The 19,650-nt window shown below is 40.3% G+C and overlaps 1 protein-coding gene across 1 annotated transcript in view; it reads right to left on the reverse strand.

The window, feature by feature from the left end:
- CCDC7 (coiled-coil domain containing 7) overlaps positions 1-19,650 on the reverse strand; it is a 262,345-nt gene that overhangs the window by 114,110 nt on the left and 128,585 nt on the right. The window contains exons 26-27 of the mRNA XM_055543752.1: positions 18,342-18,452; positions 5,715-5,819 (exon numbers count right to left, since the gene is read on the reverse strand). Coding sequence (XP_055399727.1) covers positions 5,715-5,819; positions 18,342-18,452 — 216 coding nt within the window. The remainder of the gene's footprint in view (positions 1-5,714; positions 5,820-18,341; positions 18,453-19,650) is intronic.

Below are 19,650 nucleotides of genomic sequence, written 5' to 3' on the forward strand. Positions count from 1 at the left end.
TGGTAAAGAATCTGCCTGTGGATGTAGGAGATATGGTTCGATCCCTGATCTGGGAGGATCCCACATGCCTCGGAGCAACCAAGCCCACATGCTACAACTATTAAGCCTGTGTTCTAGAGCCCATGTGCCGCAACTACTGAAACCTGTGTGCCCTACAGCCTATGCTCCTCAGCAAGAGAAGCCACCACAACGAGAAGGCCTCACACTACAACTAGAAGGTAGCCCCGCTCGTCACAACTAGAGAAAAGCCCCCACAGCAGTAAACACCTAAAACATCCAAAAATAAAATTATAAAAAAATAAATACAGGAAATATAAACCAAAACAACATACACCGTGTGTGTGCTTAGTTGCATCCGATTCTTTGTGACTCCATGGACTGCTAGGCTTTTCTGTCCATGGAATTTTCTAAGCAAGGTTAATGGAGTGGGTTGCCATTTCCTACTACAAAGGATCTTCCTGACCCATGGATGCAATGCATGTCTCCTGAGTTTCCTGTGTTGGGAGGTGGATTCTTTACCACTGTGCCAGTAGCTCACAAAAGTCACTGCAGATGTGGCTGGCTAAGCCATACCTAGTGACTACTATTTACTCTCAGCCTATCTGTGACACCAATGGATACTCCAAGATGCGGTGAACTTCTGACACTCATGTCTAATGAAAGAGAATTCAGGTTTCTCAGTTTCACTTGACCAGCAACCAGAGGAGAATACACAGACTCCCCCATGGAGGAGCTACTCTTGTTAATTTAGGGCGGGACACTGACATCTTGTTGGCTGTGTCTCAACAGAACCCCTGGTTCTGAGTTCCCTGACAGGGCCCACTGTGTCCAAGGAGGACAAGGGAGGGGATGCGGAAAAAAGACACAAACACCTGAGACAATTTCCTTATTCCTCTGGCTGACATTTATTTTCTGAAAACTGTCCATGCATGGTGAGCTCCCTGCCACTGGAAACGCTGTCTAGTTATCCAGCAATGGAGGCTCAAGGAAGTAATGGATGGACTCTCCACCACTCATCTTGTGCCATAAAGTGAACCATGGAGGCCAACACAGCCCTATGAGACTCAAAACATTGATGACATTTATTACTAATAACCAGCTAGTCCCCTGCTACCCACAGTGACATTAAGATGAATCTGACAACTCTATTTTTACCTAGAACACTTGGCTTTTCAAAATAAATAAGATGGGGGATTAGACTAACATCCTTTTGTCCCCAGCAGCATCTGATGATATAAGCCAACTCAGAATTCAAAGTGGCAATGCGGGGAGCCCATCCATTGGGCCATTTGGCTTCTACTTTACTAATAACTGTTATCTCCACAACTCTGATACCATGATGAGAGGATGCCATGATGAAAAGTAATGCTTTTTGACCCTTAATTAAACCTGACCATGCTGCAGGTGCCTTTGGGCATTATAAACCTCTATTTCATAGCCCCCACAACTGAATACATGATTAGTGCAGATGTATTTTCTGTGTGAACTCCAATTCACATCAGTCCCAAGCCGTGATGAGCACTGCTGCACTCAGAGTCATTTCAGTGGGGCACATGGAAGACTGTAAACCTACCAGACTACCAGTGCCTACAGACTTGTCCCCAGAAACAACCACTAATAAGAGAAAAAGTAATGCCTGCCCTGTTTGAGTGAACCAAACATCTCTGTGAGATTCCTTCTCCATTCAACAGCTAAGACAACCTGTGCATATGGCCTTACCTGCCTACAGACTTATCTATAGGCAGCTTAATGCTGTGGTACAGATCAGGACACTGGCCTGATGTAATGACACTGTAACTGCCCTAGATCTCTTGACCCAGCTGAAGGAAATAGGTATGAAGCAATTTATATTACAAATGCCCTTTACAGCATCCCTGTCTACAAGATGATCAGGTTCACTTTGGCTTTTCTTTAACAGGTTTTTACTACACCTTTAATGTTATTGTCTGAAATGAAGTACTTAGGTACAATCTCAAAAATGACAGAATGATCTTGATTTGTTTCCAAAGCAAACCATTCAACATCACAGTAAACCAAGACTATGCCTCCAAACCCTAATGCCGAAAAGCTGAACGGTTCTATGAAGACCTACAAGACCTTTTAAGCTAACACCAAAAAAAAAAAAAATGTCCTTTTCATCATAGGAAATTGGAATGAAAAAGAAGGAAGTCAAGAGAAATCTAGAGTAACAGCCAAGTTTGACCTTGGAGTACAAAATGAAGCAGGGCAAAGGCTAACAGAGTTCTGCCAAGAGAACCCACGGGTCATAGTAAACACCCTCTTCCAACAACACAGGAGACGATTCTACATATGGATTTCTCTAGATGGTAAATACCAAAATCAGACTGATTATATTCTCTACAGCCAAAGATGGAGAGGCTCTATACAGTCAGCAAAAACAAGACCTGGAGCTGACTAACTGTGGCTCAGATCACGAAGTCCTTATTGCAAAATTCAGACTTAAATTGAAGAAAGTAGGGAAAACCACTAGGCCATTCAGATATGATCTAAATCAAATCCCTTATGATTATACAGTGGAAGTGAATAATAGATGTAAGGGATTAGATCTGATAGAAAGACTGCCTGAAGAACTATGGACGGAGATTCGTAACATTGCACAGGAGGCGGTGACCAAAATTATCCAAAAAGAAAAAGAAATCAAGAAGGCAAAATGGTTGTCTGAGGAGGAATTATAAAGAGCTGAGAAAAAAAGAGATATAAAAGGCAAAGGAAAAAGGGAAAGATATATTCAAAAGAATGCAGAGTTCCAGAGAATAGCAAGGAGAGATAAGAAAACCTTCTTAAACAAACAATGCAAAGAAATAGAGGAAAACAATAGAATAGGAAAGACTAGAGATCTCCTCAAGAAAATTGGAGATACCAAGGGAACATCTCATGCAAACATGGGCACAATAAAGGACAGAAATGGCAAGGACCTAACAGAAGCAGAAGAGATTAAGAAGAGGTGGCAAGAATACTCAGAAATGTATAAAAAAGTCTCAATGACCCAAATAAGCACAATGGTTAGTCACTTACCTAGAGTCAGATATCCTGAAATGTGAAGTCAAGTGGGCCTTAGGAAGCATTACGGCTAGTGGAGTGATGAAATTATGGGTCCATCTAGTCAAAGCTATGGTTTTTCCAATTGTCATGGATGTGAGAGGGTAACAGGCAGGAAGGTCAGGGGTCTCCAAATGGAGGAAATAGCCTGCAAGTGTCAGACATTTTTATCTCTCTTAAGCGGCAGGAGGAAACAAACTAGCAATATTTTTTTCCTTCTCTATACAAATTTAAAGAGAGGTTTCTCTTAAAATACTGTGTTGCCATAATGACACCTGGTTTCACCTGAAGTTAGCTATTCTTGAGCCTAGAGATAACCAATGCCTTTTTCTTATGGAAATGTTTGTCTTAAGCTATGCTAATGTACTACGCCTTTACCCCAAGCTCTGTCTCCAAGTCGGTTCCGCCTCTTGGCCCAAAACCTACTTGACAAACCAGTATGTTATACTCAGATATTGTTCCCCTAATCTATGTAAATGAAACTATTTGTATGGTGGTCTGCCCTTCTTTAAGATTCAAGTTAATTATTTTATGGCCCAAGATAAACCATTTGGTGCCATTCTAAATTTTAAGACATTCCTTTCTTTCATTAACAGACTGCTAGTGACTATATAACATCCAGCTGAAGACTAGCAGGGGGGTACTCTTTTTGCCCCCTTCTGATGCCTATGTCAGAAGCTTTCTCTATCTCCTTTATACTTTAATAAAACTTTATTACACAAAAGCTCTGAGCTATCAAGCCTTGTCTCTGGCCCCGGATTGAATTCTTCTCCTCCGGGAGCCAAGAATCCTGGTGTATTCGCGTGATTCAACAACAACCTTTCAGATGGATGTGAGAATTTGGACCATAATGAAGGCTGAACTACAAAGAAATGATGCTTTTGAAATATGGTGCTGGAGAAGACTCTTGAGAGTCCCTTGGACAACAAGGAGATCAAACCAGTCAATCCTAAAGGAAATCAACCCTGAATATCATTGTAAGGACTGATGCTTAAGCTGAAGTTGCACTACTCTGGCTACCTGATGTGAAGAGCTGACTCATTGGAAAAGACCTTGATGCTGGGGAAGATTGTGGCAGGAGAAGAAGGGGATATCTAAGAATGTGTTTAATGTGTTGGTTGGATGACATCACTGACTCAATGGTCATGCTGCTGCTGCTAAGTCGCGTCAGTCGTGTCCGACTTTCTGCTACCCCATAGACGGCAGCCCACTAGGCTCTCCTGTCCCTGGGATTCTCCAAGCAAGAATACTGGAGTGGGTTGCCGTTTCTTTCTCCAATGCATGAAAGTGAAAAGTGAAAGTGAAGTTGCTCAGTCGTGTCTGACTCTTCACGAACCCATGGACTGTACCCTACCAGGCTCCTCCATCCATGGGATTTTCCAGGCAAGAATACTGGAGTGGGGTGCCACTGCCTTCTCCACAATGCACATGAGTTTCAGCAAACTCTGGGGGATAGTGAAGGACAGGGAAGCCTGGCATGCTGCAGTTCATGGGGTTGCAAAGAGTCAGACACAACTAAGAGACTGAACAAATGTCCTTCCAGAAGGTTGAGCAGAAAAGTCCAACTCCCAGATGGAGCACCAACCTCCACATATAATCAATGTCTCCTGCATGGTACAGGCAAGGGTACTACCCAACCAGAACTGGATGCCATTTTGACCCACATGTGGCACTATGTCTAGGACATTATCATGGACATGGGACAAGGACCTGTGACTCATGGGAAATTCCTGGGAATAAACTGGGAAGGGAGAGTAGGTCTCTCTCAGGAGGCAATAATTGCCAAGTTTTAGTCATGCTCAGACTCTCAGTCCCAACAATACAAAGGATGCCCAATGACTGGTGGGATTCACATATGGTAGCAGACACTGGTACTCACACATCCCCCTACAGGGTCACCTTAGTGACAGCACCCAGCGACCACGTTACCAAAAAGACCTGCATGCTGAGTGGGGCCTGACAACAGAATGCCCTGGAGGCCCTGCAAATGCCTACACAGGCAACACTTTTCCTTTCATCAAATCCACAGCCTTTTAAGTTACAGGTCTCAGTAACCTTTCTGATGCCTATTAGAGTCTGTGGCAAAAGAACATGGCCACACATCAGAGGTGCCCACCTGGCTCTCAGATCCCTAATCTTGTATTTGCTGGCTGAAAGCAGACACCCTTTCAAAGACTGCATACAAGTTTTGGGCCTTGGTGAACACTGAATGCAGAAGTCTCTCCATGAAATAGTCTATTCAGAAGAAATTCCAACCAAATGCTAAATGGTTCTTCCTCTGTAGTTGTTTTATACTATTCAGAGTTAGATCAAAGTGTAAAATTACTATAAATTAAACGTTCAAACATATATTCCTGAACTAAAGAAAAAAGATAAGATGAGACTTTTTTTTTTTTAATTTAAAGGCATCTATAATTTTATGGGCTTCCCAGGTGGCTCAGCAGTAAAGAATCCATTTGCCAATGCAGGAGACACAGATTCAATCACTGGGTTGGGAAGATCCCCTGGAGAAGAAAATGGCAACCCACTCCAGTATTCTTGCCTGGGAAATCCCATGGACAGAGGAGCCTGGTGGGCTATAGTCCATGGGTTCATAAAAAAGCCAGATATGACTTAGGGACTAAAATAGCAATAATAGTAATTGTTACACTTACTGATGTGTTCTCCTCCTTTGGAAGTTTTCTGTTCCTGTATTGGAAGTTTTGGCACTGATTCTTGATGCTGAAGCACAGGAGTTTTGTCTGGAGCATCATCATAAACTACATAAAAGAAATATACTGAGTTCCTTTATAGAAAAACAGATCTACTAATAATTCTCTAGATTTCAAATCTGTAACAATATACAGCATATTTTCTCATATTTTGACAAAGTTTTTATAAGTAAATTACCAAAATGGGTCCCATCCCTTCATGGGAAATAGATGGGGAAACAGTGTCAGACTTTATTTTTTTGTGCTCCAAAATCACTGCAGATTGCAGCCATGAAATTAAAAGATGCTTACTCCTTGGAAGGAAAGTTATGACCAACCTAGATAGCTTATTAAAAAGCAGAGATATTACTTTGCCAACAAAGGTCCGTCTAGTCAAGGCTATGGTTTTTCCTGTGGTCATGTATGGATGTGCGAGTTGGACTGTGAAGAAGGCTGAGCACCAAAGAATTGATGCTTTTGAACTGTGGTGCTAGAGAAGTCTCTTGCGAGTCCCTTGGACTGCAAGGAGATCCAACCAGTCCATTCTAAAGGAGACCAGTCCTGGGTTTTCATTGGAAGGACTGATGCTGAGGCTGAAACTCCAATACTTGGGCCACCTCATGTGAAGAGTTGACTCATTGGAAAAGACCCTGATGCTGGGAGGGATTGGGGCAGGAGGAGAAGGGGACAACAGAGGATGAGATGGCTGGATGGCATCACTGACTCGACGCACATGAGTTTGGGTGAACTCGGGAGTTGGTGATGGACAGGGAGGCCTGGCGTGCTGTGATTCATGGGGTTGCAAAGAGTTGGACATGACTGAGTGACTGAACTGAACTGAACCATAATGTCAGATGTGAAATAAACATTATGAGAACATTTTTAACTGGTATACCATAAGGAAGCTGTTTCAATAATATTTCTGGACATTTTATATATGTGTGTGTGTGTTTAGATAGGCACACACACACACACACACACACACACACACACATATATATATGGTCTCAAGTTTTCCTAGGTTATTTATACTATAGGCCAGTACAGGCTTATTTAACTAAAAATACAAATGAATATGTCCATGGTTCCTCATTACAACAAGTATGTAAATGTAAAATATCCTAAACCATATAAATTCTAAGGATAAAAATTCAGTTAAATAAACTAAGGTATATATTACCCACTGATTTATAATATAAATTATGGTAAACACTGTGGGACAAACAGCTGTACCTAGACCTATAATCTGAATGAAATTAATCTCTATATACTGACTTATAGGGATTTCTAGGAATAAAGTTAAGTTAAAAAAAAAAACTAAAAAGGGAAAATCTAGCATGTAAACTTTGGGTAAGGAAGAAAAAGAAATGAGAAAAAACAAGGAAAGATAAATAAATAGGTCAAACCCAGGAAAAGTATCATAAATCAATGTACTTGGTTGGGTACAAGATGAGAGGGAAGATTGAAAAAAGAAGGATAAGCCTGTAAAAATATCTCTTTGTACATTTTTTAACTTTTGGAAGTAGATTCATGCCCTATATATTTCAAAGTATAATTAAGCCATAAGGGTAAGAAGATGGAGTAGAAAGAAAAAGTAAAAGATATGAATCTGCTGAAAGCAAAATAAAAGCAGTAATTCATTGGTATGGTATTTAATATAAACCCTCACTGTTGGATATGGAAGTGGGGTGGGTAGGGGAAAGTCAATGACAGTCAAGTCATGAGATCATTTTCAAACTTGGCTATTGTCCTAACAGTATGTGCAAAGTTATTCTGAAACCATGTGTGAAGCATTACAGGATGGAGCAAATGAGTAATCATGCTGATGCTCTTTAGAACTCTAGCTACTGGGGCCCTGGGATCCATAAAATGGCAGGAGCCTTTTGTTTGGGGTTCCTTCAGCTGGGAGGCCACCCCTCACCTCAGTCTGCACTGATGTGGTCTGCCCCTTGGCAGGGGCTCTTCCATGGTGTGAAAGGGAACACAGTGGAGCTGGTGATCTTCCCTGTCTGATCTACAGCCTACACCCTGAGGGTAAGTGAATAATGAATGGTTCATTGTAACCTTGAGTTCAGTTGCTATGTTAATAGACCTATTCAGAAACTGGCATTTCTTTTCTCTCATTACCAAGTTAGCACAAGGAGCACTGTGGTCAATGAAGCCCAGTGCTTGTGTGGAGGGAACACTTTGGGAAGTACCAACCAGCATGCAGGACATGGTGGCGAGGGAGCTACCAGAGACCCACAAGGCACTCTGCCAGCAGGGAAATGACTCTACTAAAGTTGATGCCACAGGGATGTGGAGAGTGCTACTGTGTTATTTCCAAAGTTTTCATCAAATTGAAGTTGACTTAAAATATTGTGTTAGTTTCAGGTGTACAGCATAGTGATTCACTATTTTTGCAGACTATAATTCATTATAGGTTATTACAAGATAATGAATATAATTCCTTGTGCTATATAGTACATTGTTGTTGCTTACCTATTTTATACACAGTAGTTTGTATCTGTTCATCCTAAACCCCTGATGCTGCTTCTCATCCTTCATCTCCCTTCTGATAACCACAAGTTTGTGTTCTATATATGTGAGTCTGTTCCTATTTTGTATACACATTTATTTTTTAGAATCTAAATATAAGTGGTATCATACAGTATTTGCCTGTCTCTGTTGACTTGTCTCTCTATATAATACTCTCTGGGTCTGCACATGTTGCTGCAAATAGCAGTATTTCACACTTTTCATGACTGAGTAATCTTCCACTGTATGCCTCATCTTAATCCATCATCTGTGCCTGGATTATTTGCATAAGCTTTTCAGTTCTGAAGTAGAACAACTGTCTATTCCCTTAGCCTCTGATTCACCTACCAAGATGCTCAATGACACATAGGCTTTGAGAAAATTAGAGAAGCAACTTGACAGCTACTAATGGGTCCAGAGACTTTGGAGGCCCTGCGTGCTGAATTGCACCCTGGAACCACTGTCAGCTTTAGCATGTCCTGGAACTAACAGTCTATGGGCAGTGAGTTGTTGAGATTCATACTTTAATTAAAAACATACAAGGTCCTGAGGATTGCTCTGCCTAGCAACTTAGAGAAACATCAGTGACTAAGGTAGTCTGCCTGCATGAAAAGGAAGTCATTTTATTAAACTAGGTGAGGGAGACGGTACACTGTAGGGCCTGTCACTGTAGAATGCACTGTATGATGTGCCAGTCCCTTATTGCCCAATGAGGTAGAGGAAAAGAGGGATCAGAGACGTGAGCACCTAGGACCTTTTCCCCTCCTTGGCTGAGTGCATGTTTGGCTCCAACAGAAGAGCCCTTACACTGGAATTCCCCTTGCCTTGAAAAACACACTTGGATCATCATTTGCAGAGGTTATTAAAGGCTCCATGAGCCACACTGGTGGTCTCTAAAGTCACAGGTGGAGTGAGGACATTAAAAATATTTCTGATAAGACTCATATTTCTATTTACTTTCCTTCAGGCCAACTTCACTGGTTTTTGAGCTCAGTTAAACTTACTTATAAGGTGATGTCTGTTGGTTCACAGCACAATGACTGACAAATTTCAAGACATGGGAAAAGTAGCTACCAACAAAACAGTACTAATTGACCACTGAACAGACCTAAAAATGCTAATGGACACCCACCCCTAGATGATCTAGTTAAAGATTTTCCCAAAGAAATCTCTAGGTCTAGTTCCTAACCAGTGGGGCCTGAAGGAGAATATTAACAGGCATTTTACCAAAGAGCTCCTAGTCAAGGAGTGGTCAATGGGTCCCAGCACACTTCCTCACTTAAGTCCAAATTGCGATGGCACCTGTAACTAATATTGACACAAATGCTCCTCCCTCTGCTCCAAGTGACACTGACGTGAGTCAGAGAAGCCTCCATTATTTTTATTCAAACTTCCCAGCTTTAAATCATAAGCAACATTAGGGATTAGGTCAATATTCCAACATCATCAGTGGTTATCTGAGCATGTGTGCCAAAGTCAGAACTCAAAGTAGGGAGCAGGGATGTTGTATTGTATTTCTAGAGTCATTTGGTGACTAGTGCAGAGGTGACCATGACCTCCAACACCAGATACTGAGGGAAAAAGACAACTCTCTCTGGTTGTTCATTGGAGGCCATCACTAAGGACACCCTAGGTCAAAGCCTACCTTGAGTGTATCCTGTCAGGCAACCACAGAACTCCATTTGCATGGCTTCCACTACTGAATGTTTGTTGACACAGATGTAGTTCTTATATGAGTGAACCTGCACTTACATTCAGCCTAAGCCCTGATGGGACCTGCTGCATTTAGGGGCAGTTTTCGGGGCACAGATAAGACTGAGAACCTCCAGACTAAACAGTGTCTCCTGTGTCTTATCCAACAAATTCATGGGAAGAAAAGATGTAACTGTTCTCATTGCTAAGCTTAATGAATAGAAATGTCCCTATAAGACTTTTCGCATTGGAATAACAACTTGATCATTGCACACAGCCTCACACACACGTTACTCACCGATTCTGGCAGGTCAATGCTATAGTACAGCCCTGAGCCTTGATGGTGCCCCGCCACTGTAACTGACATACAGGTGATTCTCCCAAGTAAAGGTACTCGAAGTCCCAAACCTGATAAATCCAATATACTTTGTATGCATTCATCTGCATACAAGTGATCCCAGTCAGTTTAAGCTTATATAGAAGGACTTGCGATACCTTACTACTGTCCTGCACATGGCCACCACACAGCTCCAGTATCTGTAATCAGTGCACAGGTCATGATTTCTGAGTGGCCTTGCTCTTACAGGGAGGAATAGTTTTCACTCAAGTGGACCCAGACAAGGACACACACAACAAGCACTAGATGCCCTGTGGACCCACCAGTGGCTCTTGGCTGGGCCATTAGTACACACACTTATGTACCTGGTACCCTATTGAAACTCCTGAGTGTGATCTCCAAAAGGCACACCATAACCTTGGGCTATTCAGTTCCAACAAATGAAAAGAAGCCCAGCAGTTAGTGGGACTCTGCAACCACTTGCACTAGAAGTTACCTAGGAGCAGTCTTTGATGAAACTGATCAATGATGTTACCAAAAAGGCTGTTTCATTTCAGTGAGGATACAACAAAGAGGGTACCCTAAAAGCCCTCCAACATGCCTCTTATATCAGAAACATCCCTTTCCACTGGAATTTATGGCAAAAGACCCCTGCCACACGTTTAGAAATCCACTGGGCTTCTGTTCCCATAGGCACCTGGAGTTGGCTGAAAGGCTCACAGCTCTGGAGAGACAGTTATTCACCTGCTCTTGTCCTTGAGGCATCCATCTTCTAGTCACAAAATAGTATTAAGGACAGAAATTCCAACAAAGGCGTCAATATACTTGCTTTTTTTCCTCTAATTATCTCATGGTACTCATACCTTAGTGAAAGTATAGAATTTCTATAAAATTTATGCTCAAAATATATAATATGAACCAAAATAAAAACATCTTCTAATGAGTTTAATTAAAGCAATATAAAGCTTTTTGCAGCTTTTGCACTTACTACTAAGCCTTTCCCCTTTGTGAAAGCTTGGTTTCTTCACTTGAGTCTCTGATTTTGACACTGAGCCTTGATGTACAGGCATGCCATTTCCATCTGGTACTTCACCCTGAGCTACATAAAGAATTCAGCCCACTAGATAAAAAAAAATCTACTGGGAAATCCCTACATGGCAATTTTATACATGTGAACTATGGCAGTTTCTCCCAGTTTATGCAGTTATCATTAGATAACTATAATGTGTGATCTGTTATGAAAACTATGAGAAAAGTCTAAAAGAGAGTGTGTGGAAAGTATTTTATTGTTATTAATATTCCTAGATTTCAAACACTAGTTGCTCTTTTTCTGAGTTTTCTTAATATTTTCTGTTAATATTAGTTTGGTGCAAAAATAATTGAAGTTTTAAGTTGAACTTTGCCATTTGATACTGGAATACATTCTTAAATAAATATGGCTACGTTATACCATTTTAATGTGCATTTCTCACTTTATTCTTTTTTGGAAATGACATGCTATTTATTTTGTATTTATTTTAGACTATAGAAATTATGTTAGACAGAAAGCAAATTCAAACAAAGTGCAATTGTGCAGTAGTTTGAGCATTCTTTGGCATTGCCTTTCTTTGGGATTGGGATGAAAACTGACCTTTTCCAGTCCTGTGGCCACTGCTGAGTTTTCCAAATTTGCTGGCATATTGAGTGCAGCACTTTCACAGCATCATCTTTCAGGATTTGAAATAGCTCAACTGGAATTCCATCACCTCCACTAGCTTTGTTCGTAGTGATGCTTCCTAAGGCTCACCTGACTTCACATTCCAGGATGTCCGGCTCTAGGTGAGTGTGAGTAATCACACCTTTGTAATTATCTGGGTCGTGAAGATCTTTTTTGCACAGTTCTTCTGTGTATTCTTGCCACTTCTTAATATCTTCTGCTTCTGTTATATCCATACCATTTCTGTCCTTTATCGAGCCCATCTTTGCATGAAATGTTCCCTTGGTATCTCTGATTTTCTTGAAGAGATCTCTAGTCTTTCCCATTCTGGTGTTTTCCTTTATTTCTTTGCATTGATTGCTGAGGAAGGCTTTCTTATCTCTCCTTGCTATTCTTTGGAACTCTGCATTCAAATGGGTATATCTTTCCTTTTCTCCTTTGCTTTTTGCCTCTCTTCTTTTCACAGCTATTTGTAAGGCCTTTTCAGACAGCCATTTTGCTTTTTTGCATTTCTTTTTCTTGGGGATGGTCTTGATCCCTGTCTCCTGTATAATGTCACAAACCTCCATCCATAGTTCATCAGGCACTCTATCAGATCTAGTCCCTTAAATCTACTTCTCACTTCCACTGTATAGTCATAAGGGATTTGATTTAGGTCATACCTTAATGGTCTAGTGGTTTTCCCCACTTTCTTAAATTTAAGTCTTAATTTGACAATAAGGAGTTCATGATCCTGGCCACAGTCAGCTCCCAGTCTTGTTTTTGCTGACTGTATGGAGCTTCTCCATCTTTGAGATGCTTATTGATAGGGTAAACTCCTTATTGATAAGGCTGATCTAATTTAATTTACAGATGGGTCCTACTTAAAGGATGAACAGGGACCTTACTGAACTGGATATTGAATAATGTCCACAACAGACATAATTAAAAACTTTTATTTATCAGAAACAAAGGCAACATAACAAGCCAAATTAAAACTCTTAACTCTAGCTTGTAAACGAGCTAAAGATCAGGATAACAAATATTTATGTGACAGTCACTATACTTTTGAAATGGCACATAATTTTGGAATGCTATTAAAACAATGAGCTTTTTAACCTCCTCAGGAGAACTTTAAAAATCTTTTGTAATATAGGTGCCAAAACAGTTAGCAATTATTGAAACAATAGGGCACTCATTCGAAATCTGACACTACAGAAGCTAAAAGAAATCAGCTTGCTGATGCTGCAACAAAACAGGCAGTTTTAAATATTAATCCTGTCCAGTCTTGAAAATGTCCACTTCTCTCCATTAACCTTGATAACCAAATAAAAGATTTCTTTATACAGGCTCAAGAGATAACCACTAAAGAAGAGAAACAGATAACAACAACAGAACTAGGGAATTTTGACCCAGCTACACAAATACAGTTTAGATCGAACAAAACAAACACTATCTAATGAAGCCTAACTGCCATTACTCCAATATGTACATTCTTTAACACACTGGGCTTTTAAGAAAATGATTTAATGGGAAAAATAATTTTGGAAATTTACACCCATGATGGTTCAAAGGAAATATATGACATTATGGACAGGGTTTTACTGAGACACTTAAAAAAACTACTAAGTACTTTTATATTGAGTGCCCATGTAAAGGATAATGAATTACAATCTAAAGATTTTATTACAAAGGACATCAAATAAAAGATTATTTACAGACAAAATGAAAAAAATCTTATCAAGTATTAGTAACTAATCTATATGAAGCCAAACTGAAAGACATTAATTCATAGATTCACATCTCTCATTTTGAAAAGGCCTTCCACCTGAGTGGACTTTGACCCCTGTTCCTAGCACCTGCCTTCAACCAAGCCAAGCATCACTAAGCTAGGAGAAGAAAATAACAGTAACAGACAGCTGACCCATGAGTCTGGACCAGGCTTGAAAGACCCATTCTACCAATTCAATTGTACTGCTGACCAAAGGTCAGTCTGTCTATTAAAATTAAAAGTTGTTGTTTAATTTCTAGCTATTTTGCCCCAATGTTTAGGATGGAAATAAAACTCTTTGGTAACACTAAGTATAACTGCTGCTGCTGCTAAGTCGCGTCAGTCGTGTCTGACTCGGTGCGACCCCACAGACGGCAGCCCACTAGGCTCCGCCGTCCCTGGGATTCTCCAAGCAAGAACCCTGGAGTGGGTTGCCATTTTCTTCTCCAATGCGTGAAAGTGAAAAGTGAAAGTGAAGTCGCTCAGTCGTGTCTGACTCTTCGAGACCCCCATGGACCGCAGCCTACCAGGCTCCTCCGTCCATGGGATTTTCCAGGCAAAAGTACTAGAGTGGGTTGCTATTGCCTTCTCCATAATTATAGCTATTAGGGGCAAATTAGCTGACTTTTGGATTTTTATCAAATTCCTTGATCAATACAAGGCCAACATAAGCCTCTCATAAATCTCGTCACTGACTCTTCAGATGTTCCTCTAATCTATAAAATGATTTCTCATAAGCATATCCCTCCATGTTTTTGTTGTTCAGTTGTTAAGTCGTGTCCATTTCTTTGTAATCCCACGGACTGCAGCATTCAGGCTTCCCTGTCGTTCACTATCTCCCAGAGTTTGATCAAATTCATGTCCATTGAGTCAGTGATGCCATCCAACCATCTCATTCTCTGTTGTCGCCTCCTCCTCCTGCCTACAATTTTTCTAAGCATCAGGGTTTTTTCAAATGAGTCAGCTCTTCCCATCAGGTGGCCAAAGTACTGGAGCTTCAGCTTCAGCATCAGTAATTCCAATGAATATTCAGGATTGATTTCCTTTAGGATTGACTGGGTTGATCTCCCTTGCTGTCTAACTGAGTCTCAAGAGTCTTGAGCACCACAATCTGAAAGCATCGGTTCTTTGGTGCTCAGCCTTCTTGGTGAACTCAGGCCCAACTCTCACATCTGTGCACACATGACTACTGGAAAAACCATAGCTTTGACTATATGGACCTTTGCGGTAATGTGATATCTGCTTTTTAAAACACTGTCTAGGTTTGTCATAGCTTTTCTTTTAAGGAGCAAGCATCTTTTAATTTTGTGGCTGCAGTCACTGTCTGCATTGATTTTGGAGCCCAAGAAAATGGAACCTGACACTGTTTTCACTTTTTCCCCATTTATTTGCCATGAAGTGACAGGACTGGATGCCATGATCTTAGTGTTTTGAATGCTGAGTTTTAAGCCAGCTTTTTCACTCTCCTCTTTCACTTTCATCAAGAGGCTCTTTAGTTCTTCTTTGCTTTCTGCCATTAGAGTGGTATCATCTGCATAACTGAGGTTGTTGATACTTTTCCCAGCAATCTTGATTCCAGCTTTCAGTCATCCAGCCTGGCATTTTGCATGATGCACTCTGCATATAAGTTAAATAAGCAGGATGACAATATACAGCCTCGATATATTCTTTTCCCAATTGTGAACCAGTCCGCTGTTCCATGTCTGGTTTTATGGCCACTGTATACATGTACCACAACCGTTTTTATCCATTCATGTGTCAATGGACATCTAGGTGGCTACCACGTTCTATGCTGTGCTTAGTTGTTCTGTTGTATCTGACTCTTTGTGACACTATGGACTGTAGCCCGTCCGGCTCCTCTGCCCGTGGGGACTCTCCAGGCAAGAAGCTATTACAAATAGTGTTGCAATGAACATTAGGGTACATATGTCTTTTTCAATTATGGTTTCCTCAGGGTAATTGCCCAGTAATGGGATTGCTGGGTAATATGGTAGCTCTACTCCTAGTTATTTAAGGAACCTCTATACTGTTCTCCACCGGAGAAGGCAATGGCACCCCACTCCAGTACTCTTGCCTGGAAAATTCCATGGATGGAGGAGCCTGGTAGGCTGCAGTCCATGGGGGTCGTGAAGAGTCAGACACGACTGAGCGACTTCACTTTCACTTTTCACTTTCATGCATTGGAGAAGGAAACGGCAACCCACTCCAGTGTTCTTGCCTGGAGAATCCCAGGGATGGGGGAGCCTGGTGGGCTGCCGTCTATGGGGTCGCACAGAGTCAGACACAACTGAAGCGATTTAGCAGCAGCAGCAGGATACTCTTCTCCACAGTGGCTGTATGAATTTACATTCCCACCAACAGTGCGAGATGGTTCCCTTTTTCCACACCCTCTTCAGCATTTATTGTTTGTATATTTTTTGATGATGGCCATTCTGACCGGCGTGAGGTGATCCCTCACTGCAGTTTTTATGAGAACATTTTTAATTGGTATACCTCAAAGAAGGTGTTTCAATAGTATTTCTAGACATTATATAATAATACACACACAGATATATATATATATATATATATATATATAAAAGTCTCTTGATTTCATAAGTTATTTATACCTTATGCCGACACATGTTCATAGAATAAAAAATACAAATGAATGTGTACACAGTTATTCATGTACAATGTATTGGGTTTGCCAGAAAGTTCAGTCTGGTCTTTATGTAAGATGTTATGGAAAGACTTGAATAGATTTTCTGGTCAACTCAGTATTTAGAAGTGCAAAATATTCAAAACCATAAAAATATTAAGGGAGAGAATTAGTTAAATTAAGGTATGCATTACACACTGTGGTATAATATAAATTATGGTAAATACTGTGGTTACAAACAGCTATATGTAGTACTATACTCTGAATGAAACTGAACTCTATATAATGACTTGGAGGGATTTCTAGAAATAATATTAAGTAAAAAAACTGGAAGGGGAAAACTAATATGCAAACACTGGGTAATAAAACAGAAATGAGAAAAAATAAAGGAGAGACAAAAAATAGAGAAAAGATAGGAAAACTATCACAAAACAATGCACATAGATACCTACAAGAAGAGAGAAGACTGAGAAGCCTCTAAGCATACTGCTTTGTATATTGTTAACTTTTGGAAGTAGTTTCATGCTCTATGTATTTCAAAATAAAAATTAGGCTAAAACAAATAAGATGATGGAATGGAAAGAAAAAGCAAACTTAAAGAATTGAAACTACTGCAGGGAGAATAAAAGCAGTAATTCCTCAAACCAGTATTTACTAAAAACCCTGTCTTGGACATGGAAGTGTGGTGATTTGGGGGGAGGTGGACAACAAACAAGTCATGCAATCATTTTATAACTTGATTTGTTTTAGTAATGGTATATTCAGAGCTATTCTGAAACCATTTGAGAAGCATTACAGGATTAAGCAAATGAGTAATTGTACCAATGCTGTTTCAGAACTCTAGCTACCTGAGCTGTCATGTCCTGCACGTGGCCACCACACTGCTCACATATCTGTTAGTAGTGACTGTGTCTGTGTGTAGGACTGTGTTAGTTGCTCAGTCATGTCTGACTCTTTGCGACCCCACGAACTGTAGCCTGCCAGGCTTCTCTGTCCATGGAATTCTCCAGGCAAAAATACTGGAGTGGATTGCCATTCCCTTCTCCAGAGGAACTTCCCAACCCAGGGATCGAACCCTGGTCTCCTGACTCACAGGCAGATTCTTTACCATTTGAGCTACAGAGAAGAGGTCACCAATTTTAAGTGGCTTGCTCCTACAGGGAGGATTAGTTTTCACTCAACTAGCCCTCCCACCACAAAGGACACCACCCAACAAGGACTAGACATTGTGTGGATCTACCAGTGGCTCCTGGCTGAACCATCAGTACACATGCTTAGTTACCTGATACCATAGTGAAATTCCTGGGCATGATCTCTAAGGGGCATGAATTCTCATTTCAGAAGACAAGACCTCCAAACTTGGGTGATTCAACTCTGACAAATAATTGGGCCCAGCAAATAGTGTAACCCTTTCGACCACCTGCATTCTCCTTTGCCCAAAGAGAGTCCTTGATGAAGCCAATCTATGTGGTTACCAGAGAGGCTGCTTCATTTTAGTGAGGATACAACCAAGAGAGTACCCAAAAGGCCCTCCAAAAGGCCTCCTGACCATCATCAGATGCTTGATTTACAGATCTCCAAAACATCTGTTTGCTAATGGAGACTATGGCACAAGGGCCCTATCATGCATAGAGGCATCCATTGGGCTTCTGTAGTTATAAATACTGGGAGCTGGCTGAATGGCACACTACTTTGGAGACATAGGTATTAACCAGCTACTGGGCGTTGGGCCATTCATCTTCTGGTCACAAAATGCTCTTAAGGACAAAAATTTCAATCAAATGGTATCAGTATTTCTGCTTTTCTCTCTAGGTATCTCATGGTATCTGATTTTAGTCAAAGTGAAATATTTCAATATGAATATATGCTCAACAAATACATTTTCATAAACCAAAATAAAAACATCTAATGAGTTTAATTTTAAACAATATAAATTTTTCTGTAGTTTTTGCACTTACTAGTAAATCTTTCCCCTGTGTGAAAGCTTTCTTTCTTCACTTGAATCTCTGATTCTGACATTAACTCTTGATGGTCAAGCATATGATTTCCATCTGGTACTTCATCTTGAACTACAAAAAGAGAAGAATTTATCAACTAAATAAAAATAAAGATCTATGGTGAAACGTTTAGCTTACAATTTATAAAATGAAAATAGCAGCAGTTATCTCATTTTTATGAAGTTAAGAAGAAAATCACCATATTGTGAAGTCTGCCATGAAAACCATGAGAAGTCTTAATGAGTGTGTGTGAGAGTGTGTGTGAAAGGTACTTTACCATAAAAATAATACTCGTGGAATTCAAATGTGTTTTATGTCAAGTTTCTCATTTTCTGAGTTGTCTCAATATTTTTAGTTAATATAATTCAATAGACCAAACAAAGAAATACATATGTACAAGGTTATTCATAGCATAATATTTGTAACTGTAAAATATTAAAACCACTTAAACATAAAGCATAGGGGACTGGTAGGCTAAAGTATCATATGTAAAGTATAAAAATATAGACTGTAGGGTGCAATGTGCATATGGAGCTGTACAAACAAATATAAAAGGAATAATAATGATCCTGATGAAATGATTGGGAAGCATCTCCAGGATACAGTGCTTAATGGTAGAGGGGGAACCTAAAAGAGAGAATACCAAGTATGGTTTAAGAAAGAAGGAAGGAAAGAAAGAATAAAGGAAATTTGGAAAAAAAAAAAAAGATGATGAAAGATCCTTATTTTTAAAACAAGAAATACAGGAAATGTAAATCAAAAACAATATACTGGGTCACAAGAGTCCCTGCAGACATGGCTGACTTGAGCCATACCCAGTAACTACTCTTTGCTCTCATGCCGTTCTGACAATGATGGATACTCCATGATATAGCCAGGTTCTGAGATTCAAGTCTAATGAAAAATAATCCAGGTTTCTCAGTTTCACTTGACCAGCAACCTGAGGAGGATTTACTCCTGTTTTTTATTTTATTTATTTTTTTTTAAATTTTATTTTATTTTTAAACATTACAATATTGTATTAGTTTTGCCAAATATCGAAATGGATCCACCACAGGTATACATGTGTTCCCCATCCTGAACCCTCCTCCCTCCTCCCTCCCCATACCATCCCTCTGGGTCGTCCCAGTGCACCAGCCCCAAGCATCCAGTATCGTGTATCGAATCTGGACTGGCAACTCGTTTCATACATGATATTATACATGTTTCAATGCCATTCTCCCAAATCTTCCCACCCTCTCCCTCTCCAATGGAGTCCATAAGACTGTTC

The sequence above is a fragment of the Bubalus kerabau genome, chromosome 13 (assembly GCF_029407905.1).
Source record: "Bubalus kerabau isolate K-KA32 ecotype Philippines breed swamp buffalo chromosome 13, PCC_UOA_SB_1v2, whole genome shotgun sequence".
Classification (NCBI taxonomy): Eukaryota; Metazoa; Chordata; class Mammalia; order Artiodactyla; family Bovidae; genus Bubalus; species Bubalus kerabau.